General features: G+C 47.3%; 3 protein-coding genes across 6 annotated transcripts; 2 read left to right on the top strand and 1 right to left on the bottom strand.

Annotated features, from left to right (window-relative positions):
* The first annotated feature begins 1,370 nt into the window (after positions 1–1,370).
* On the top strand, positions 1,371–7,582 carry kat14 (lysine acetyltransferase 14). Its single transcript, XM_047578384.1, has 10 exons — positions 1,371–1,521; positions 1,618–1,896; positions 1,983–2,104; positions 2,651–2,945; positions 3,799–4,233; positions 4,726–5,315; positions 6,143–6,276; positions 6,370–6,545; positions 6,623–6,813; positions 7,257–7,582. Exons 2-10 carry the CDS (start codon positions 1,626–1,628, stop codon positions 7,428–7,430), a joined length of 2,388 nt encoding a protein of 795 aa, XP_047434340.1. The 5' UTR covers positions 1,371–1,521; positions 1,618–1,625; the 3' UTR covers positions 7,431–7,582.
* A 938-nt stretch (positions 7,583–8,520) lies between these two features.
* dzank1 (double zinc ribbon and ankyrin repeat domains 1) lies at positions 8,521–18,216 on the bottom strand. Of its 4 annotated transcripts, none has more exons than XM_047578391.1 (20): positions 17,569–18,038; positions 17,206–17,326; positions 16,758–16,914; positions 15,999–16,065; positions 15,868–15,919; positions 15,661–15,773; positions 15,517–15,584; positions 15,296–15,413; positions 13,620–13,733; positions 13,471–13,554; positions 13,270–13,392; positions 12,324–12,678; positions 11,636–11,739; positions 11,464–11,547; positions 11,300–11,396; positions 11,056–11,117; positions 10,903–10,980; positions 10,691–10,818; positions 9,999–10,073; positions 8,521–8,777 (listed from the first exon to the last, which is right to left on the bottom strand). In XM_047578391.1, the coding sequence occupies exons 2-20, from the start codon at positions 17,312–17,314 to the stop codon at positions 8,615–8,617; spliced, it is 2,151 nt and encodes a 716-aa protein (XP_047434347.1). In that variant the 5' UTR covers positions 17,315–17,326; positions 17,569–18,038; the 3' UTR covers positions 8,521–8,614. The 4 variants fall into 4 exon arrangements, with proteins under 4 accessions (XP_047434347.1, XP_047434346.1, XP_047434348.1 ...); XM_047578390.1 differs by having other exon boundaries at positions 17,824–18,036; XM_047578392.1 differs by lacking the exon at positions 17,569–18,038 and having other exon boundaries at positions 17,206–17,556.
* A 236-nt stretch (positions 18,217–18,452) lies between these two features.
* Positions 18,453–22,087, top strand: polr3f (polymerase (RNA) III (DNA directed) polypeptide F). The gene is made up of 9 exons (XM_047578425.1): positions 18,453–18,608; positions 19,492–19,609; positions 19,686–19,753; positions 19,832–19,899; positions 19,983–20,095; positions 20,167–20,310; positions 21,225–21,332; positions 21,404–21,595; positions 21,693–22,087. The coding sequence occupies exons 1-9, from the start codon at positions 18,547–18,549 to the stop codon at positions 21,768–21,770; spliced, it is 951 nt and encodes a 316-aa protein (XP_047434381.1). The 5' UTR covers positions 18,453–18,546; the 3' UTR covers positions 21,771–22,087.
* Positions 22,088–22,311: the final 224 nt, after the last annotated feature.

Below are 22,311 nucleotides of genomic sequence, written 5' to 3'. Positions count from 1 at the left end.
CTGGATTAAACTAATTAAATAACCAGGAGCCTCCTATTGGATAATTAGTGCGCGTGTGATTATCTTTCCACTTGGAAACAAGTTATTTAACCCCAGCTGATGCAATGAGTAGCTTCTCATTTCTTAAACAACCACGTGGAAAGACGCATCATGTGGTGATGGAGAAGATGTTTGTCTGTTTAAGAAGTTTCAAATTATTGGCTGCATCAAGCAGAGAAAACATCTAAGGAGACTGAAGCAGAAACTACTAAAAACTTTGCATTATTAAAAACTGTAAGGATGGTGAGGAACCATCGTCTTCCAGGAAGAAATGTGGTCGGAAACAAAATCCTGACTGATGGTGATGGACGATCACTTAAACATTTGGTGAAATTAAATGGAAGAAAACCACCAGTAGAACTCAGTGCTATGTTTAATAGTGAAATAGTGAAAGTAAGACCAATGTGAAGGCAACTGAACTAGTCAGTGAGGCTAACCGGGAAAAAGGCTCCAGTTTTCTAGGGAGCAGAAAAACTGGACTGGAGACATGGAAGAAGGTCATGTGGTCTGATGTGTCCAGATCGACCCTGTTCCAGAGTGATGGGGGCATCAGGGTAAGAAGAGATGCAGATGAAGCGATGCCCCCCATCGTGTCTAGTGTCCACTGTACCAGCCTGTGGGGGCAGCGCTATGATCTGGGGTTGGTGCAGGAGCTCAGGTCCAGGTTCAGCAACATTCTGCCCAAAGACTGAGGTCAGCTGATGCCTGAATATACTGAATGACCAGGTTATTCCATCCGTGGAGTTTTTCCCCCCTGATGCCATATTCCAGGATTCACGGGGCTCAAATAGTGAAAGATGATCAGGGAGCGTGAGACCAGATCATTCAATTCAGATCAGTCCAGACCTGAACCCCACAGAGAATCTTTGGGTCCGACTCTGACATCATCGACACAAGATCTTATAGAAAAAATTAGTCAAATAACTAAAACAAAACTTATACAAAGAATTGACGCTTGGACATTCATTAACATTATATGAACTACCCTAAATGACAGAAACCATTGTTGAAAAAAGTTACTTGATGTGTATTTTAGTGCCCCGCCCACTAAGATGGAGGGGGTGGAGCTTGTGATCTATACTGCAGCCAGTCACCAGGGGGCGCTCTACTCGCTTTGTCTTGGCTTAAGATGAGCATCTATGACTGAGAACCTTCACAGGCGACACGTAGCTTTACTTTGAAGGTCGCTGTAGGAACGGGACGTGTCTCCAGTGAGAGGACAGGACGGTCAATTAGAGACAAAGTTCTGCTGATTTAATAACTGTTTGAAAAGTCATTTACGAGACGTCGCACCAAACACCGTCCTTTTCTTCTTCTGCTGCTGCAGCGTCTCCACGAGGGCGTAGTTCGAGACCTGGAGCGTCTGGCGAAGAAGAAGGACAACCTGAGGCTACTGGAGGAGCAGAGGATCCTGACCATACAGCTGGAGGAGGAGAGACGGCGGAGGGAGACACAGCTCCGCCCGCAGGACACCTGAGACAGGTAAACGCCATGATGCACCACCTTTAATACGAGCGCGTTCATGGCTACACCAGGAAGTACTGGGTGTGTCCTACCGCTACCCGTCCATGTCTTTAGGTCCGGTGATGGACAGCAGCAGTGAACCGCTGGCGGGGGGTGAGGACGAGGCGGCCTGTACGTCGGCGTGCACGTCGGCCTCTGAGGGTCTGGAGGAGGGGGAGGTGGAGGGCGAGACTCTGCTGATCGTGGAGTCGGAGGACCAGGGCTCGGTGGACCTGTCACATGACCAGAGCGGGGACTCTCTGACCAGTGACGTGGGCGAGGAGGGGGACGGAGGCTGGACCTGCGAGGACATGTCCTTCTACTGTGACCGCTGCCACAAGTGGATCCCTGCAGGTGAGGCGGGGACGGTGACCGAAACCAGATTGGCACCTGTTCACGTAGCAGAGCGGTGGCTTTAACCTGGTGTCGCTCCTCTTCAGCTCAGCTCCGCGGCGAACAGCCCAGCTACCTGAAAGGAGACAACTTCTTCAAATTCATCTGCTGCGAATGCTCTGAGGACGGGAAGGAGAGTTTTGAGAGGATGAGGCTCACCTGGCAGCAGGTAGGAACGCACCTTAGCAACACTCAAGCCTCGTTTATAGCACTGCACGTAGCCTACGCCAGCGTGAGCACTCGTTCCGTAACAACTCCACCCAAACACTAGTGGGCGCTGTGTCTTTTTTTTTACCAGTTGGGTTAATTTTTGTTGCTACTTCCTGTTTCACTTTCAACAGCGGAGGCTGAAACTTTCACTGAACACGAGTCGTGCAAATGTCTGAATCTCCGAACCTCCTCAGTTAATCATACCAATTCTTTATTAAGCCAAATTTAAAAATCTGGAAATACTAAAGATCACAATCACAGCTCATACACTCGGTGTAGCTGTGGTATATTTCTGGGGAGGTGGACGTCGGCTACGGCGCTGAGATCTGCTTCTGCGTCAGGACTAACCCACAATCGGACCATGACATTTTGTTGTACAAATATATTATGACAATAAAAGCAAATTTATCTAACGGGGCAGCATCCGCATCAATAAACGCACAAGTATAAACTGTGGTGGGTCAGACTCCAGGCTTTAGGGTGATCCAGGTCTCTGCTGTCTCAGGTGGTGATGCTGGCCATGTACAACCTGTCTCTGGAGGGGACGGGCCGCCAGGGCTACTTCAGGTGGAAAGAGGACATCTGTGCTTTCATTGGCCGACACTGGAACTTCCTCCTGGGAACCAGGAAGAAGACGTCAACGTGGTGGAGCACGGTGGCCGGCTGCCTCTCCGTCGGTAGTCCCACCTTCTTCCGCTCTGGGGCACAGGAGTTTGGAGAACCAGGCTGGTGGAAGCTGGTCCAGAACAGACCCCCCACCCTGAGACCAGAGGCGGACAAGTCCACCACCAGAACCAAAGGTAAACTGCAGTCACACCAGACTGTGACAGTCTCTGGTCTCTAGTCCAATCTATGGTCCAGTCTCTGGTTTCTAGTCAAGTCTCTGGTCCAGTCTCTGGTCTCTAGTCAAGTCTCTGGTCCAGTCTCTGGTTTCTAGTCAAGTCTCTGGTCCAGTCTCTGGTCTCTAGTCAAGTCTCTGGTCCAGTCTCTGGTCTCTAGTCAAGTCTCTGGTCCAGTCTCTGGTCTCTAGTTAAGTCTCTGGTCCAGTCTCTGGTCTCTAGTCAAGTCTCTGGTCCAGTCTCTGGTTTCTAGTCAAGTCTCTGGTCCAGTCTCTGGTCTCTAGTCAAGTCTCTGGTCCAGTCTCTGGTCCAGTCTCTGGTTTCTAGTCAAGTCTCTGGTCCAGTCTCTGGTCTCTAGTCAAGTCTCTGGTCCGGTCTCTAGTCAAGTCTCTGGTCCAGTCTCTAGTCCAGTCTCTGGTCTCTAGTCAAGTCTCTGGTCCAGTCTCTGGTTTCTAGGCAAGTCTCTGGTCTAGTCTCTGGTCTCTGGTCCAGTCTCTGGTCCAGTCTCTGGTTTCTGGTCCAGTCTCTGGTCCAGTCTCTGGTCTCTAGTCAAGTCTCTGGTCTCTGGTCCAGTCTCTGGTCCAGTCTCTGGTCTCTGGTCCAGTCGCTGGTCCAGTCTCTGGTCTCTAGTCAAGTCTCTGGTCTCTAGTCAAGTCTCTGGTCCAGTCTCTAGTCTCTAGTCAAGTCTCTGGTCCAGTCTCTGGTCTCTAGTCAAGTCTCTGGTCTCTGGTCCAGTCTCTAGTCAAGTCTCTGGTCCAGTCTCTAGTCTCTAGCACCCAGGTGAAGTCTCTGACTCAGTGTTGTTTCTGTCCAGCCTTCAAACCGACCGTGGACCCGATCATCACTGTGGAGGGTCTGAGGAAACGAGGAGCCAGGAACCCGGTGGAGAACGCCATGCAGTTGAAGGAGAACCGCTCCCGCACCCAGGAAGCCAAAGACATCCGGCGGGCTCAGAAGGAGGCGGCGGGGGGCTACACCGACCGCAGCACCTCCTCCACGCCCGTCAAACTGGGCGGAGGTCGTGGCGGGAGCATCGGGCGCCGCCCTGATCTCGTCCTGGAGAAAGGGGAGGTCATTGACTTCTCCTCCCTCAGCTCCTCGGACCGAACCCCTCTAACCAGCCCGTCTCCGTCTCCGTCACCCGACTTCTCCGCCCCGGGAACTCCTGCTTCTCATTCTGCCACGCCCAGCTTGCTGTCGGAGGCCGACCTGATCCCTGACGCCATGCCGCCACAGGCGCTGTTCCACGGTGAGTTGATCCCAGACCCTGGTTCAGCTGTTGTTTAAGCCTTTATAGATCATTGAAATACTTTGTAGACTTCAATCCTAGAGTCATCGTAGGGCATCAGAAGACTGTTTTTGGAGAATCAAGATGATGAGAAGAATGAATTTACCATATATGGTTCATTGTCCTTCAGCGGTAAACAAGTGTAAACATGTGTTTAGAGCATTAGAACATCAGAGCTGATTCAGGCAAACATTAGGACACTTCTTCTTCTTCATTCCTAATAAATCAGCTGTGCTCAGAGTTCATTCAGAGGTGGACCTCGTAGACCACATTAGACCCTGATTAGACCTGAGAATGTTTCCTTGATCTTCTCTGATTGGCTCAATGAAAACCACACGACAATAAACCTCATTGAGAGGAACAATGAAATGAAGTAACCAAATATGGTTCCTTGACCCATAAAGAGTTAATTAATCATGGGGTGAATGCTGATGTTGTGTCCTCTGTCTCCAGATGACGAGGAGATGGAGACGGAGGGGATGATTGACCCAGGGATGGAGTACATCCCTCCTGCCAGCTCCAGCCTCGTCGCCCGCAAGAAGCTCCGCCCACCACCACCTCACATCAAACGTGAAGCGGAGAGTGAGGACGACGAAGGCCGCGAGGACGACTTCGGAGAGCCTGTTGGACGGAGTGATGGTCCACCTCTGTCCACCGGGGGGGTTGTTGGCGCCAATGGACCCGAGCGTAGGAGGATACCTCACCCTGAGAAAGCAGACGGAGCAGCCGGCGCATCGCAGAGTCCTCGCTACGCCCTCCTGAGTCTGTACGAGGAGAGGATGCTGCTGAGACGCCTGGACTCCTGTCCGTTAGCTTTAGCCGTCACGCCTCCGGCTAAACGTCTTCACAGGAAGCTGCTGGTCCGCCAGGCGAAGCGCCAGAGAGGGCTCCCCCTTCTGGATGTGGACCGGGCGGTCAGCGCCACCCTCAGTCTGGTGGGAGGGATTTATGGAGCCCAGGAGGCGGGGAGGCTGATGGTGGGCGGAGTCCAACGGAAGTACTGCACCAACAGTCAGGAGCTTCGCATCCTCGATCGCTTCCAGGTAGTTCTACTGAAACATGCAGCTTCCTCTGAGGTTAGAGAGACTGTGGAGTCAGTAATGACACAAATGAGCTCAAGACGCTTCACAAAATCTACCCTGAAACCTGGTGAATTATTGGATCAATTGTGCAGACGATGAAAAACATTTGGAATTTTACACACTGAAAAAAAACTTACAACAGATCAGTGAGAACAAAGCCTGAAGTCATCAGAGTTAAGGAGGCGCTTGTGGTTAGTGAAGCTAAACCAGGATCTAGGAGATTTGTTTGGCCCATTTCTTTATTTTATTATGGTAATTGAAATGTTGATAGCAGATAATAATATGATTCATATCAAGTTACTTGTTTCTTCAGGTGATCTTTGCTGACCTTTCATTCCAACAGATTTCACCTAATCTGGGTCGGACTTTTCACCTGGATACAATGAGAAAGACAGAAGATTATAGATTCTCTACATTTTAAGAACGGTGTTGCTACCGTAGCAGGCTATTAAATATCATCAGAATCCGACAGAAGTCGATAATGTCACATGTGGTAGCTTGAACAAATTCAGATGCTGTCCAGACATTTGCCTCGTAGATCCTGGTTTTGTTTCAATAACCATAAGTGCCTCTTTTCCTCTGATGACTTTTAACATTGTTCTTCATAATATGTAATAACTCTATAAAAATCCAATTGTTTGTCATGGTCTGCCAAGGAAATAATTTCCCATAATCTACTTGATGACGTGCCGTAAAAACCCTCTTTAAATAAAGGATCATGTATGTAGTTATTGGGTTCCTCTCTCTGGACTGACTCTTGTCTCTCGACGTCTCCGACGTTTGTTCAGACCAACATTTCCACTAGAAGAGGCGTCCAGCACCACTCCGTCTCCTTCTGGCATCGCTTGATGGGAGCTGAAGGAAGTTTGGATCAGAGCATCAAGAGCCCCTACACCGCCCGCATCCTCAAGCCCTACATCAGGTAAAGTCAGACCTCAGACTTGCTGCTGGTCCAGGCTCTGGTCCAGGCTCTGGTCCAGGCTCTGGTCCAGGCTCTACCTTTGTCATCCTTCAGGAGGGACTATGAGAGTCGTCCGGTGAAGCTGCGGTTGTTGGCTGAGATCAGAGCGTACCCTCACAGGAAGGATCCCAACTGGGTCCCCGAACCCGACGCCTCCATCGACTACTGCTACGTTCGCCCAAACCACATCCCCTCCGTCAACGCCATGTGTCACGACAGCTTCTGGCCAGGTAGGACAGTCTCTCCGTCCTCTGTAGCTTCCACCGTTGTGCTCCGGAAAATCAAGCGTCCATGTTTGGTCCTCCAGGCGTGGACTTGTCCGAGTGCCTCCAGTACCCAGACTTCAGCGTGGTGGTCCTCTACAAGAAGGTGGTGGTCGGCTTCGGTTTCATGGTTCCGGACGTGAAGTACAACGAGGCCTACATCTCCTTCCTGTTGGTTCATCCCGAGTGGAGGAGGGCCGGCATCGGCACCTTCATGATCTACCACCTGATCCAGGTCTGAGTTCTCTTAAGAAGAACTTATTACCTTAAAGTCCAACAGGATCACATTACAGAACATTTTAGATGTAATGAATTACTTTCTCTGTTGTTTTATGACCGGTAGAAATGTGTCTTTGTGGATCTTTATTCCATTAACATTTTTCGTCTCCTAAATGAGTTCAGTAAAGAATGGTTAAAGAGGAGGGACCACTTTATGGTCTCTAGTCCAACCTCTACTCCAATCTCTGGTCTCCATTCCAGTTTCTTGTCCAGTCTCTAGTTTCCAGTCCATGATCTGTTTCAGTCTGTGATCTCTAGTCTAGACTTTGGTCCATTTTCTGGTCTTTAGTTTAGTCTCCGGTCTCAAGTCTCGTCTTTGGTCCAGTCTCTGGTCTCCTAGTCCAGTCTGTAGTCCAGGTTCTGGTCTGCTTTGTGACGTTGGTGTTGCTGTGCTTCCAGACGTGTATGGGGAAGGACGTGACGCTGCATGTGTCGGCCAGCAACGCCGCCATGCTGCTGTACCAGAAGTTTGGCTTCAAGGCCGAGGAGTACATCCTGGACTTCTACGATAAATATTACCCTGTGGACAGCGCCGAGTGTCGCCACGCCTTCTTCCTGCGCCTGAGACGCTGAGCCGGGGCCGGTCCAGATGTTGGAGCACAAACCCTGCAGATGTGTTTTGGGCATCAGTCTGGAAATGTCTTGGAGCGTCTTCTTTTTCTTCGTTGTCTGTTTGAATGTTTCTGTTTTTGTTTGAGAGACATTAAAATGAAGCTGAACACTCACACATTTGGTTTTTAGACATCTAGAAGCTGCTCGTTGACTCGGTTTATCGCGTTATAGATTCTGTAAGGGCGTTGCAACAGTACCCACAATCCACTGTAGTCCACTCTGCCATGCTGGGTCTCACGAGAACCTTGAGAAGCTACTATTTCCATTGATAGCGTCATGTAGCCGGAGCTAACCAGCTAGCCTCAGCTAATGGAGAAAACCTGTAGCCACGTCTCAATGTTTCGTCAAATCCAAGAACAACTGACAACAAATGTAGGTGATGCGGTTTTTATTACCTGTCCACATGAATCTTAACACTGTGCCTCAGTTTCTTACATGGTTCTTTGCCTCCATCTAGTGGGGTAAAGGTGGTACCACAGAGAACAAACACAACACAGCCATGTTGTAGTCGAAGTTAGCTTAACACTGGTAATGTAACACGCCCTAGTGACTGGTTTCCCTGGGGAGTTACATGTATGAACAACATGGAGGAAATGTCAATATTTTTATGTGCACAATGAAAACTAAAATGTCCAAAGGTTGGATTGTGTGTTCGTTGCCTCCTGTTGTGGGAATCAGTTGTATTTTCTTTCAAAAAGTAAAAACTTAACGTGGAACACTTTGGGTTCTCTGGTTTTATCCACGGGTTTAAATGGAGAGTGGGTCTGGTTCTGTTTTTACTAGAACCTTTGTAGAACGCATGAGCTTTGTGGTTTCTCTATAAACTGTTGGTCCAGGTCGAGTCAAGGGGTTGATGAATGAGTTCAGAATGATATTATTGCTATCAGGGTGTTTTCTACGATCTAATCTAGAAGATGTTTTAGTTCATCACTAATTAATCAGACAAAGCAACAGACACAACGTTACTGACAGAGAATCCAAAGAGACCAGGGTCATGAACATGGACCTGGTATTTTTTGGAGATATTCCTGAATCCGTGTTCACCACAGCATCAGCCTACAGTAGAAAATTTTATTTCAATTCCTTCAAAGATCAAACTGGAAACATCTAAAAGCGTCATGTTTAGTATTCAGTGGTGTTTAGTGTCAGAAGACGTCCAGGTTCAGTTTGACTTTTCCCAGTTTGTCCAGTAGGTCGTGTCCGGTCTGAGCGGCCAGCAGAGACACCACGCTGCCGCAGCCGGAGCTCAGCGCCACGTCGTACGCCGTCTGACCGGCGCCGTTCCTCCGCCTCACGCTGGCCTTACACCTGAAACCAGGAAGACGTCAGCAGGTGGGAGGAGCTTCAGGGATTTCATTCTGCACAGTTTAAGTCACGACGAGACGAAGCAAATAGCTAACGAGGACTGGCTGACATGTGTCCTAACGGGAAATAACTCGTCACACCAGCAGGTGGCAGTGAACTAAATACATTATTCAAAGGAAGAAACGGGAGGAGCTACAGTTAGCTGGGAAGTGCTCCAGAGCCTGATACAGAACGCTTCTCTCCTTAATCAGCTGATCACTTGCTCTATACTTCATTCATTCTTCATCCTGGTGAAGAAATACGCTTATAAAATCCAGTACCTAGTTATGCAGACTGCTTCTACAAACATTAGTGAAAGAAGTGTTAGTGTTAAGATACTCCACAGTCGACTGTCAGTGGTTTTATAACAACGTGGAAGCCATTGAAGTGTCAGACCAGGTAAAATGACAGAGGTCGGCTGGGTTTCCATCGGCCAACAGCTGCATCCAAGCCAAACATCACCGAGCCCGGTGTAAAGAGTGGGATGCAGTGACGGGAAGCGTCGCCCACTGGACTCTAGAGCAGTGGAGGCGTATCACACGTCTCCATCTGGTAATCTGATGAACCAGTCTGGGTTCGGAGGTCACCAGGAGAACGGTACTTCGATGAGATCGTTGCCACCAAAGACAGCGTCTCCTGAGGGAGATGAACTCCTTCAGTCTGAGCTTCGTTCTGCTCCTTCATAGGGAGCATCAGCGCCTCCTTCACATGCTGGTTCCCTTCCATCGTAGTGAACATCTGCTCCAGAGTCATTGGACACCCTGTAAGATCCCTCTCAACACTGTTTGGGCAATGGACTGTAAGGAAAGACGGCAGGATCCTTCAGATTCACCACACCCACTCTATTCAACATTAAAGTGACTTCCTTATGGATGTCGAGTCCTGACCCCAACACAGTAGAACACCTTGAGGATGAATTAGATGAAGACTGTGAGCCAGGACTTCTCCTCTGACCTTAGTAAAGTCCCCATAAACACACTCCTAAACCTGGATGTGGAAAACCTTCCCAGAAGAGTTGAAGCTGGATTAAGAGTGGGATGTCATATGTGTGTAACGGCAGGTTAGAGAATACTTTTGGCATTATAGTGTATTTGTGAATGAGCATGAAAACAGATCAGGATAGACCAGATCAAAACCGACCTTCCCTTACTTGTGTTTCTGAGTTTTTGTCCAGGTGAGTCATACCTGAGCAGGATCTCCGCACTCCTCAGACCTTCAGAGCCCAGAGCTGCAGCTTCATGCAGGGCCGTGTTCTTCATCCTGAGGAGGAGGAGGAGGAGGAGCTCATCACATTCACCCGTTCATCTTTTCATAAGTTTGAAGCTCAGACTCATCGTCTTAAGGCTCCTTTATAGTACTGTGGGATACAGGCCATATAGCCATAATATGTAGACGTGAGACATTTCTACTTATACTGTCTTGTTCTGCAACAACTCCCCCCAAACACTAGTTGGCGCTGTGTCTTTTTTGCCATTTGGGTATATATTTGAAAATCGTAGGAGATGGAGATGCAGCCGGAAATACTAAAGCAGAAACATGCAAGAGGACCAATCACAGTTCTCGTGGTCTGCGTCGTTGTGAAGCATAGTTACATTTCTGGGAGGTGGACGTTTCTACAACATCAGATAAGAAAAACGAAACTTATCCAAAAGAAAATTAACACTTGAACATTCATCAACATTATATTTACTACCTAAAAGCACTGAATTCATCTTTAAAAAAAACATTTTACTTGTATTTCAGTGTTTTAGTTTGGCTCAAGTTCCGCCCAACAACATGGAGGAGGTGGAGCCTATAACTCACACTGCAGCCAGACACCAGGGGGAGCTCTACTTGCTCTGGCTTCATTTAATACAGAAGCCTAAACAGCGTCCTACCGTCCAGACTGCTGATCCACGTCGGCTCCTCGCTGCACCAGAACAGGAAGTACGTCATGGTGACCGTTCACCACTGCAACTGTCAGGGCGTGGCGGCCGTCTCCTCCGCAGCAGGAAGGATCCGCCCCCTGGAACAAACGCACCCAATCAGAGTGGACTGTTTCAGGTGACGAGGTCTGACGAGGATGCTGACAGGACGTAGAGCCTCAAACCTGATCCAGGAGCTGCTGGATGGCGTCGACCTGACCTCGACCTGGACCGAGCTCCTTCAGCAGCTGACTGTCCTTCACCTGCAACCAGGCAACCAATGAGAGAGGAGTTCTCGTTTCTCGTTTGACTGAACAGGAAGTGACTCTGTTCCTTACCGGAGGAGTGGTCGTCGGGTTTGGTCTGGGGAGTCTCTTCCGACTGGAGGGTGGATCACTTCCTGTGTGACACACAAATGCAGCAAGAACAGCTACTGTTAGCTAGAAGGCTAGAAAGAGCTACTGTTAGCTGAGAGGCTATAAAGAGCTACCGTTAGCTGAGAGGCTAAGAGGAGTTACTGATAGCTTGTGGTTCCATGATGAGACCTGAATCAAGACTTATTGGATGACTCCACCCACTAACCGTTAGTTCTGAGGGTTTCTGGAGCCGATCGTTCTGTGACGCTGCTCAGAGACTCGGTCGGAGCTGTTGGTTCAACGCCGTCACCTTCAGAACCGACCTGAGAACAAACGGCTTCACTTATGACGTGGCTTTTACTCGAGTTCAGGTCTGTGTCTTCAACTCACCGGTTGGTCTTGACGTCCGGCCGAAACGAAGCTGACAGTCAGACTGACTTCGTACCGGTCTTCCTGGATCACCGCGGAAACCATCTGAACGGACAGGAAGACAGGAAGTGAACTACACCAGCACCTGCACCTGCTGAGGTGACGGAGTGGTTGGACCGATTGGTTGACGTACCCGGCCCAGACGAGGTTCTCCCAGCAGGGTCCTGAAGGGGGCGTTGTTCTGGGCGTAACTCCTCAGGTGAGCGCACACATGATCCAGCTGCTTCCTCCAGTAACCTGAAGATAAAACACATCAGAACCCTACAACCAGAACCACGACCCAACTACAACCTTAAAACCAGTGCTAAATGCCGACACTACCGCTCATGCTTATGCTAATAGTATTGCTACTGCTAATAATACTGCTAATGTTAATAAGCCTACTAACAGGACTGTTAATACTAATGCTACTGCTAGGAGTACTGCTAACATCAGTTATACACCAGTCCAATCAATGTCTCTTGCATCTTGGAACTAGACAACTTCAAAGAGACAAAGGACGACAATGTATGACAACAAAGAAACGGATGATTTCTACTGAAACTATTGCTAATGCCAATGCTAATTGTACCATTACTGCTAATAGTTGGCTAATGCTAATACCATGTCAGTCCAATGTCATCCTTCATCTCTTAATAGGTGTCTCTTGTGTCTAGGAACTAAGGTGCGAGACACATTCGATTGGTGTAATATTAGCATTAGCAGTGCTAGTACAAGCAGTAGTATTTGTTGTACTTCTATTCACATTATCATTAGCACTATTTGTATAAGCAGTAGTAATTGTAGTACTTCTATTAGCAGTAATTGGTGGAAGGTCTTACCCCGTCCTGGGCTGATGGGGGTCAGCAAAGCTCGACGGTCTCTGGTCGCCCGTTGGCGGCTGAAGAATTCCTTCTGTTCCTTTTTCTGCAGCTCAGTGGCTGATGGGAAATAGAGTCCTACAGTCTGTGTGTACTGGTCCACCGTGGGCGGGGCTACCTTAACACTCTGGGCAGGGTTGGATGATGGCGTGGCCTGCCAGGTGGCATCATGGGAGTTCAGTCCTGGCGCCTGCTCACACAAGCGGGGAGGAGCTTGTGCCTCCAGGAAGGCGCCGCAGGCTGCACAGTAGAAAGCGTACGGGTGTCCACTCGCTCCACATCGCTGGCACATCACACAGCTAGCAGCATGACCGGGCTAAAAACAGACATTAGCATGAAGACTGCTAGTTTAGCAACGAAGTCAAACTGCAGATATTGATTTGTTTGGCTCTACTTTACAACTATTCACATTAACCATAGAGCACCTATGTTTAGTTGCTAACATTATTTAGCTAAAATAATAGTTTCTTGTTCTGTGTTTTTGTGCTCATCAGTTCACCTTTAGCCTAGCTTAGCACAGACTGGAAGCACAATTTGGAAAACAATTTGTCTGATTTAGTTGTGTAAACACTTGAAGCGCAGGTGTCAAACATATGGCTCGAGGATAATTTGAAGGATTAAACGTAAATATTCTCCTAAATCTTCTTTGCACTAAAACAAATGGGGAAAATCTGGAGTTGTCTTCACTTAAAGGTTATTGTGCTGTTATGCTTTTGTTAGGGTTTAGCAGCAATTAGCGATGAAGCTACAGCTCAGATTTAACCAACCGGGCACCTGAGACCAAAGCTAAATGAACCATAGTCATGGATGAAAACAGTCTGTGATAGTCTGTGCTAGGCTAACATAGAGCTAGCAGAGGCCCGGTTTCAGGTTTTAGTGGTTGGATGACGTCCAGGTGAGCATTCACCTTAGCGCCACACCAGTCGCAGTATCTGGCGTCCCCGCGGTTCATACGGTTACACCTGGAGCAGGACAACTTCCTGCTGTCTGTTGCTGGGATAGAGGGGGCGCTGTTCCCGGCTCTCGCCACCTGAAGCAGCAAACAATGGTTAGAGAGGTGTACAGGTGGAGCAGCTTCTTGTTCCGGTTCTGGTTCTGGTGGAGTTACCGGCTGCAGGCGGCTTTCACAGGTCAAACACCTGGAGACGTGAGCTGGATTCCCACTTCCACAACCGACACACAGAACGTGGTCCTGCATCCAAAAACAGAGTCAGCGTGAAACCAGATTCTCTGAGGAGACGGGGTTAGAACACGAACCTGGAGCCGGAGGCCGGCCTGGGGCTGCAGCTGCTGGTCCACCGAGGCTTCACAGACCAAACAGGTCCGAGTGTTGGCCGGAACCAGAGAACCACAGAACACACACAGCAGCACCTGACGACAGAACACACGCATGAGAATCACATGACCACTGTGTCAGGTTGGAGGGTTGTGGTTGGGTCGTGGCTCTGGATGGTCGGGACTTTTGTCTCCACCAGTTTGACACCAATAATACCAGACTGTTGTTGGACTTTAGCTTCTGGACTTTGGTTGTTGGACTTCATTTGTTGGACTTTCACCGTTGGACTTTCACTGTTGGACTTTAGTTGTTGGACTTTAGTTGTTGGACTTCATTGGTTGGACTTCATTTGTTGGACTTAAGTTGTTGGACTTTCATTGTTGGACTTAAGTTGTTGGACTTTAGTTGTTGGACTTTATTTGTTGGACTTTAGTTGTTGGACTTTCACTGTTGGACTTCATTTGTTGGACTTTCATTGTTGGACTTAAATTGTTGGACTTTAGTTGTTGGACTTTATTTGTTGGACTTTAGTTGTTGAACTTTCACTGTTGGACTTCATTTGTTGGACTTAAGTTGTTGGACTTTCACTGTTGGACTTTAGTTGTTGGACTTTCACTGTTGGACTTAAGTTGTGGGACTTTAGTTGTTGGACTTTCACTGTTGGAGTTTAGTTGTTGGACTTTCACTGTTGGACTTTAGTTGTTGGACTTTAGTTGTTGGACTTCATTTGTTGGACTTTATTTGTTGGACTTAAGTTGTTGGACTTTCATTGTTGGACTTAAGTTGTTGGACTTTAGTTGTTGGACTTTCATTGTTGGACTTTAGTTGTTGGACTTTATTTGTTGGACTTTAGTTGTTGGACTTTAGTTGTTGGACTTTATTTGATGGACTTTAGTTGTTGGACTTTAGTTATTGGACTTCATTTGTTGGACTTTAGTTGTTGGACTTCATTGTTGGCTTCAATGTTGGACTTTATTTGTTGGACTTAAGTTGTTGGACTTTCACTGTTGGACTTAGTTGTGGAACTAAGGTTATGAGACTTTAGTTGTTGGACGTGTAAGATATTGGACCTTCATGGACTTTAGTTGTTGGACTTTAGTTGTTGGACTGTAGTTGTTGGACTTTCACTGTTGGACTTAAGTTGTTGGACTTTAGTTGTTGGACTTTAGTTGTTGGACTTTCACTGTTGGACTTAAGTTGTTGGACTTTAGTTGTTGGACTTTATTTGATGGACTTTAGTTGTTGGACTTTAGTTATTGGACTTCATTTGTTGGACTTTAGTTGTTGGACTTAAGTTGTTGGACTTTCACTGTTGGACTTAAGTTGTTGGACTTTAGTTGTTGGACTTTATTTGATGGACTTTAGTTGTTGGACTTTAGTTATTGGACTTCATTTGTTGGACTTTAGTTGTTGGACTTTAGTTGTTGGACTGTAGTTGTTGGACTTTAGTTGTTGGACTTTAGTTGTTGGACTTTCACTGTTGGACTTAAGTTGTTGGACTTTAGTTGTTGGACTTTAGTTGTTGGACTTTATTTGATGGACTTTAGTTGTTGGACTTTAGTTATTGGACTTTCATTGTTGGACTTTAGTTGTCGAGTCCTGAAGATGTTCTGGTGCGGTAGCAGTGGTATAGTACGTTGAGCTGTGTGTGCAGTACCTGTCCTCCCTCAGCAGGGGGCAGCCTCTGACCCGGTATCGGAGGAACCGCGGTTCCACACTGAGAACAGAACCGAGCGAACGGGTCCGAGGGACGGAGGCTCAGACACTGAGCACACCTGGACGGAGGGACAAAGACGGTCAGACCATAAGTTTGTGGACGGCCCTGTAGGTTCTGATAGAGTAGCTGTCCGCACACTTGTGGTTCCGTCGGGTTCCTACCTCAGGTAGTCGGTTTCTCGCTGCACTCTGGACACCTGTGTGCTGCTCAGCTGATCTTCACCTGAACTCTGACAGGAAAGGAAGTACAACAAAATAAGAGCTCAGATTTGAGCCTCCCAGTTCGATGGGTGTGGTTTTAGTTACCGCTGACTGGGAGCGTCTGGTGGGGGGGGTCTGGGCGGCGCTGCCAGAACCGAGTCGACTGTTCAGAAACCGAGTACCTGAGTGAGGAGAGACGCCAGCCTTCGTCCTCGGCTCTGAACGCAGATGCAAGACAGGAAGTAGTTACACCGTTATGTGTAACTACACATACTAACTGTATCTGTTGAAATGTGTTTGGTAGTTTCTCACCTGAATGCCTCGGTGAAGGACCAGCTGAACAGGACGCTGCTTCAGACGAACGCTAAGACAGAAACGACCCATTAAAATGTAACGTGAGCGGGTGGAGCCGGGACTGATGGGAAATGTAGTGTAGTGAGTACCTGCAGGGCGTCGTCCTCGTCCACCACCAAGAAAACCTTGGTCACCACGGAGCTCTGTCTGCCGTCACTAAACAAACAGGAAGTGACCGTCAAAATAAAGCTTTAGTTCTTCTGTTGCGTTCAGGGTCCTCCGCGAGGGACAAATGTCACTATGTCCTCCTGAGACTCTTCGTCCTCCTATGAGGACATTAAGTTTTAGGTTTTATCGCAGCTTATTCTGCGTCATTTAAACCCGTGGTCCTCATAAGTGGACGCTTTAGTCTGCCATCTAGTGGTGACAGAGGGTCAAAACGCTAGTCCGTTTAAAAACGTCTCATTTATTTATTTATTTTATTTATGCTCATTAACTTTAATAGTTAAGTTTAACAAATTCTGTCAAACAAGCAACAATGTCGCTAATTAACAAGACACTTCATTGTTTGTAATTCTGTCTTTGCTCCATGTTCAGGCATGAAGATGAACATTTTTTAACACATTAGTGTCCACATATGAAAGACGATGTTTAGTTTTTATACTTCTTCAGTCCTGCTAATCCCAAATACCTCGGAGAAATTAAAAATGAATGGCAAATAAAAGCTCAGGACGTCTCTAATGTGATATCAAGTTCTGCAAACTGTTCTACAAACATCATTTTACACCTTATATTAGAGTTGACTGAGGAACCAAAGGGTTTTACGCTGGTGCACATTTTACAGATGAAAATAAAAAAAACTTGATAAAGGTTCTTTGAAGTGAAGCGTGAGATCAGCTTCTCGTCACCTGGTGACGGCCACAGCTCTGACCGTCGTCCTCCCAGCAGGAAGCAGGATGGACTCGCTGTACTTCCTGCCGCCGCCGCCGCCTCCTCCGGACCCTCGGTGCTCGGCCGCCGGCGTCGACCCGTCCAGCGTGTAGAAGACCAGAGCTCCTGCAGTGTCTACACAGACACAAACACCTGTCACTCATCCCTTCCCCAAGGGAAGCTCTGTTTTTCTGGTGGTTCCTCGAGGTTCTCCGGTGTGGGAGATGGAGCCTCCAGCTACTAGGGCCTAGCGTCTAGACTAGGGAGTCTCAAACCGGTTAAAATATACATGTGTGTATATAAAAGTATAGTTTATTTAATGTAAATATTCTCCTAATTTACATGTTCTTCTTTGCTCTAAAACAAATGGTTGACACTAGGTTGTGATGCTGGCAGACGGACGGATGGACGGGGATGTGGTTCTACCTGACTGGATGGAGACCGGTGTTCTGGTGCTGATGTGGTTCTTGGTTCTGTGCGTCTGGAGGTGGACGATGGGGATGATGAGCGGAGCTGACACCGCCCCCGCCGCCATGACGACCACCGCCTGCCAGTCAAACAGTTATTTAGTTTTAGTTTAGTTAGTTTATTGTCCTATGGGTTTTTAGTTTAGTGGTGCCAGTCTTTAACAGTTTACACACAAGATGGACACAAAAAGGTCACTCTCTAATATCTGGCTTTGATTCCAGCATCATTCTCTGTGTTATTGTTTCAGTAAGAAGCTTCTCCGATGTCACAGGTTTATTTCCATCCAGTGTTGCAGTAATTTTGATGATGGGAGAGTCTTACCACTGATCAAAGTCTTCTCCGGTTCATCCTAAAGATTCTCAGGTCTGGACTCTGTCGTGAAAATGATCTGGTCTCTCACTATTTGAGGCTTCCGGTTCTTAATAATGGAGCAACAAACCCGGTTCTTAATCCAGTTTTAGTAGTTTCTGCTTCTGTCTCCTTAGATGTTACCGCTACTTGATGCAGCCAGTGATTTGATCCTTCTCAAACATCTATTCCACCACCACGGGATGTGTCTTGTTAAAGTTTTCTTACCTCGAATTGAAACGATGAAGCCGCTGCGTTTGGTTTACAGACGCGTCGCCACGGTAACGGCGCTGCCTCCGCAGGGGGCGCTCGTTTTAAACACGAGGGTTGGCAGCTGAGGACGGTGCTGACAGGAGGCCCCTGGTTTAATGTACCCGTCCGCGCCGCCGCGTTTCACCGGTGAACGGGTTTATTTACATTTTTTGAAAAACTTTATTAACATTATTTACACATAAGAATGGACAGAGTATTGTTTCGTTAGTTTAATAGCATAATTGTCTAAGGCATTTTTGACATACTGTTATAAAATCAATAAAAATACCATCGTTCTTGCTAAAATTTGTTTTTTATTTCTTGTTTACCGAAAACGTTCAAATGTGATTTACTTTAATATAATTCATTTAAATCTTCTGACGCATCGCCTGTCTTAAATTACAATTCTTAATTTTTATAATCATTGGCCGATTTTATTTACATATAGGTATATACTAAATACACATCTTTAAGGCTGGTATCCCTTTAAATTAATTAAAAGTTCAAATACTAAAACAAAACAAAAACGTTCAGCGTCTCAGGAAAATGTTTCTATTCAGGCACTTTTGTTGGCACCCTCCGCTGCCTGAGAGCTGTTAGGACCTCGCCTGGGATCGTGATTGACTCTTGCTAACAGGCAAAGAGGCTAATAACAGACCAACAGTCCGCTGCTCGGACAGAAACTAGAGCTTAATAAAAATGGCTGAGGTGAAAGTGAAGAAGGAGACGAACCTGTCGGACCCAGCAGAGATCGAGAACAGGTCAGAACAGCTGCATCACCCCAGACTGGTACTGCTGCTGCCAGACACAGCGGTGCGCCGAGTTCCGCCTGGATTCTGTCAAATTTAACGTGTTATTGCTTCTTATCAGCAACACACGGGGCAAAAGTGATGGATGAACACATTTCTATAATTATACATTTGTTATTTTTAATACGGCTTGGAGTACGTTAATTAATATCTCCAAAAAGTGAACTATTCCTACTCTGTAATAGTGCCTTTCACTGCCATTATCCTAAGCGGAATGCTGCGTTGCGTCATAATTTCTTTCTACACGTGAGGCAGATTTTCTAATTAAAGTTTTGCTGTTTTTCCTACTGTTTTGGAAATACTGCCGAATTCAAGTGTACATGATAGTTGTAAAATGAACCTCGAGTCACGTTTCACTGTCATTAAACTTGACATGTAAGCGGATTCGCAGTTAACTGTGATGATCTTAAACAGAGTTTGGTTGCAACTTTTCTTAAAATTGCAGGTTAGTACAGGTTTTAAAGTTATATTTAACTTTGAGCTTTTATCTGACAGTTTGGAAGAAATAAGTCAAAGTTTGGATTTTAAACTAGTATCGTCTCACCAGTTTGAACATTAAAAGTAAAAGTCATTCATCTGCTACTTTCCATGATATGTGTCCATGAGAAACGAGAAACACTGTAGAGGTCAGTTCTTCTGGTTTGCATTAGCGCCACCTGCCTGACCAGAAGCATGGTCTGTGTTTTGTTTACATCCCCGAGATCACATGAGATGGTGCATTTACGCTGATTACGGTGATCAAAATCATGCCCTGAGATTGGAGATATTATCTGATTATCCTTGAGTGTGTGATGTAAAATCGTGTAGGATTTTAAAGGGCCTGTGTGTTCTCTAGGATTAAAGAGCTGTGTCAGCAGTTCCCTCATGGCATCACGGACCAGGTGATCCAGAACGACCTGCCTCATCTGGAGCCTCAGCAGAGAGCCATGGCCATCAACAAGCTGCTGTCTCTGGTCAGTGTGGCGACGCCTCGTAGACCAGTCACATCAAACTGGTGACCGACTGACTAACGGTGTTGGTGTGTTTCAGGGTCAGCTGGACTTGCTGAGGAACAGCTCAGGTCTGTTGTACAGACTGAAGGACGCTCAGAGCACCAGGTAAAAACACAGACACTTTCACCTGAGCAGCCTCAAACTAAAGCACAAGTCTCAGATGTGGTTCCTGCTTTGTTTCAGTAAGATGAAAGGTTCAGACAACCAGGAGAAGCTGGTCTACCAGGTCATCGAGGACGCAGGAAACAAAGGTAATGCACTTCCTGCTTCCTGCTTGTGTGTCCGACAAACCGCCACCACCGTCTCAGCCGTTTGTTTGTTTGTTTGTCTGCAGGAATCTGGAGCCGTGACATCCGCTTCAAGAGCAACCTCCCTCTGACGGAGATCAACAAGATCCTGAAGAACCTGGAGAGCAAGAAGCTGATCAAAGCCGTGAAGTCCGTGGCGGTGAGTTCAGGAGACTCGTTGAGGCCGACGCTCCGACGTTAACATGTCTAACGGCGACGTATCGTCTGCAGGCGTCGAAGAAGAAAGTGTACATGCTCTACAACCTGCAGCCCGACCGCTCGGTGACCGGCGGCGCCTGGTACAGCGACCAGGACTTTGAGTCCGAGTTCGTGGAGGTCCTCAACCAGCAGTGCTTCAAGTTCCTGCAGAGCAAGGTACCGAGGGGGGGGGGGTGTCATCAAACATTAACAGAGTTTACCTGCAGGACTCCAGCACTTCATCAAGAACACAGAGAAGGATTCATTCATTGATCTCAGAAACCAGAGATTTAACTGAGTCTGAAGGAATGAATTCTGTTTCTGTCTTCAACTTCACGTTTATTGGAGCAACTTCCTCTTCTTCCTCATCATCTGGGTCCTGGTCATGTGACTCTGGTTCCTGGTCATGTGACTCTGGTTCCTGGTCATGTGACTCTATGTTTCCTGGTCATGTGACTCTATGTTTCCTGGTCATGTGACTCTGATTCCTGGTCATGTGACTCTATGTTTCCAGGTCATGCGACTCTGGTTCCTGGTCATGTGACTCTATGTTTCCTGGTCACGTGACTCTATGTTTCCTGGTCATTTGACTCTGGTTCCTGGTCATGTGACACAATGGTTCCTGGTCATGTGACTCTATGTTTCCTGGTCATGTGACTCTATGTTTCCTGGTCATGTGACTGTGTTTCCTGGTTGGGTGACTCTGGTTCCTGGTCATGTGACTCTGGTTCCCACTCATGCGACTCTGGTTCCTGGTCATGTGACTCTATGTTTCCTGGTCATGTGACTCTATGTTTCCAGGTCATGCTACTCTGGTTCCTGGTCATGTGACTCTGGTTCCCACTCATGCGACTCTGGTTCCTGGTCATGTGACTCTATGTTTCCTGGTCATGTGACTCTATGTTTCCAGGTCATGCTACTCTGGTTCCTGGTCATTTGACTCTGGTTCCTGGTCATGTGACACAATGGTTCCTGGTCATGTGACTGTGTTTCCTGGTCGGGTGACTCTGGTTCCTGGTCATGTGACTCTGGTTCCCAGTCATGTGACTCTGTAATTCCTGATCATGTGACTTAGTGTTTTCTGTTCGAAGGCGGAGGCGGCGAGGGACAGCAAACAGAGCCCGATGGTCCAGAGGAACAGTTCATTCGCTACGTCTCACGAAGTCTGGAAATACATCTGTGAGCTGGGCATCAGCAAGGTGACTTTCAAAATAAAAGCCCCGTGAAACAAGTTTGTCTTCCTGCAGCCTCTGACGGGTGTCTTGTGCAGGTGGACCTGTCCATGGACGACATCGAGACCATCCTCAACACGCTAATTTATGACGGGAAGGTGGAGATGACGCTGATCGCCGCCAAGGAGGGGACGGTGGGCAGCGTGGACGGACAGATGAAGCTGTACCGAGGAGTGGACCCCATCATCCAGCCCACGGGCCTCGTCAAGACACCCTGTGGACTCTGCCCGGTAAAAACTACCCCACCTCACCTCACCTGACCTCACCCTACTACACTCTGTCAACATGAGAGATGACCATCGTCTCTCTTCTTCGTCTCCTTTGCAGGTGTTTGACGACTGTCACGAAGGAGGAGAAATCTCTCCGTCCAACTGCGTCTACATGACCGAGTGGTTGGACTTTTGACTTCACCAGTGTTGACTTTACTTCCTGTGCGGACGTGAAGGTTTCAAAAACAAAAGCTTCTCCAGGAGAACGAGGCGGTCAAGACGTTCCAGATGTTTCTTTGTTTGAAAATCTCTTCCCAGGTAGAAGATCTGGGGTTTGAGTCTGGATCCGATAAAAAGACTTTAATGGTTTATTTTGTATCGTCATGTAAACATGAAGTATGAGGAACTTCCAGTTGAGCAAATGTGTTTTTGTATTGACCTTCCTCTGTATGTAAATAAAGTTTATCTGTCTGTGTTTATATTAAATACAGAGCAGAAAACCTGAAAATCTTATGTCAAGTCTTTTCTTTCTTAATAAAAAGTAAAGAACTGGTTAATCTGTGCTTTATGTTCAATGAATAATTAAACTGATGAAAACACTAAAATTAGTTCTTCGTCCTCTTCTACTGACGGAGGAGTCTGTGTCTGAGGGGTTGATGCTGAAATAAAACCATCCACGCATTCATGGCTTTATCTTCACCTCATGAATTATTAATCAGTTCTGACTGGCGCTGGAG

The sequence above is a fragment of the Mugil cephalus genome, chromosome 2 (genome assembly GCF_022458985.1).
Source record: "Mugil cephalus isolate CIBA_MC_2020 chromosome 2, CIBA_Mcephalus_1.1, whole genome shotgun sequence".
NCBI lineage: Eukaryota > Metazoa > Chordata > Actinopteri > Mugiliformes > Mugilidae > Mugil > Mugil cephalus.
The sequence above is the reverse complement of the archived record's forward strand: the minus strand, read 5'-3'. Positions and strand labels throughout refer to the sequence as shown.

Excerpts from the sequence above, each read along its gene's own strand:
- kat14 (XM_047578384.1), top strand. The coding sequence starts at position 1,626 with ATGGACAGCAGCAGTGAACCGCTGGCGGGGGGTGAGGACGAGGCGGCC. Across the intron at positions 2,946-3,798 it reads GTCCACCACCAGAACCAAAG|CCTTCAAACCGACCGTGGAC; the intron begins GTAAACTGCAGT and ends GTTTCTGTCCAG. Across the intron at positions 6,277-6,369 it reads ATCCTCAAGCCCTACATCAG|GAGGGACTATGAGAGTCGTC; the intron begins GTAAAGTCAGAC and ends GTCATCCTTCAG.
- dzank1 (XM_047578391.1), bottom strand. The coding sequence starts at position 17,314 with ATGGCGGCGGGGGCGGTGTCAGCTCCGCTCATCATCCCCATCGTCCAC. Across the intron at positions 11,740-12,323 it reads CCCCATCAGCCCAGGACGGG|GTTACTGGAGGAAGCAGCTG; the intron begins GTAAGACCTTCC and ends TTTTATCTTCAG. Across the intron at positions 11,397-11,463 it reads CCGGACGTCAAGACCAACCG|GTCGGTTCTGAAGGTGACGG; the intron begins GTGAGTTGAAGA and ends GTTTGTTCTCAG.
- polr3f (XM_047578425.1), top strand. The coding sequence starts at position 18,547 with ATGGCTGAGGTGAAAGTGAAGAAGGAGACGAACCTGTCGGACCCAGCA. Across the intron at positions 19,754-19,831 it reads AAGGACGCTCAGAGCACCAG|TAAGATGAAAGGTTCAGACA; the intron begins GTAAAAACACAG and ends GCTTTGTTTCAG. Across the intron at positions 20,096-20,166 it reads AAGCCGTGAAGTCCGTGGCG|GCGTCGAAGAAGAAAGTGTA; the intron begins GTGAGTTCAGGA and ends TATCGTCTGCAG.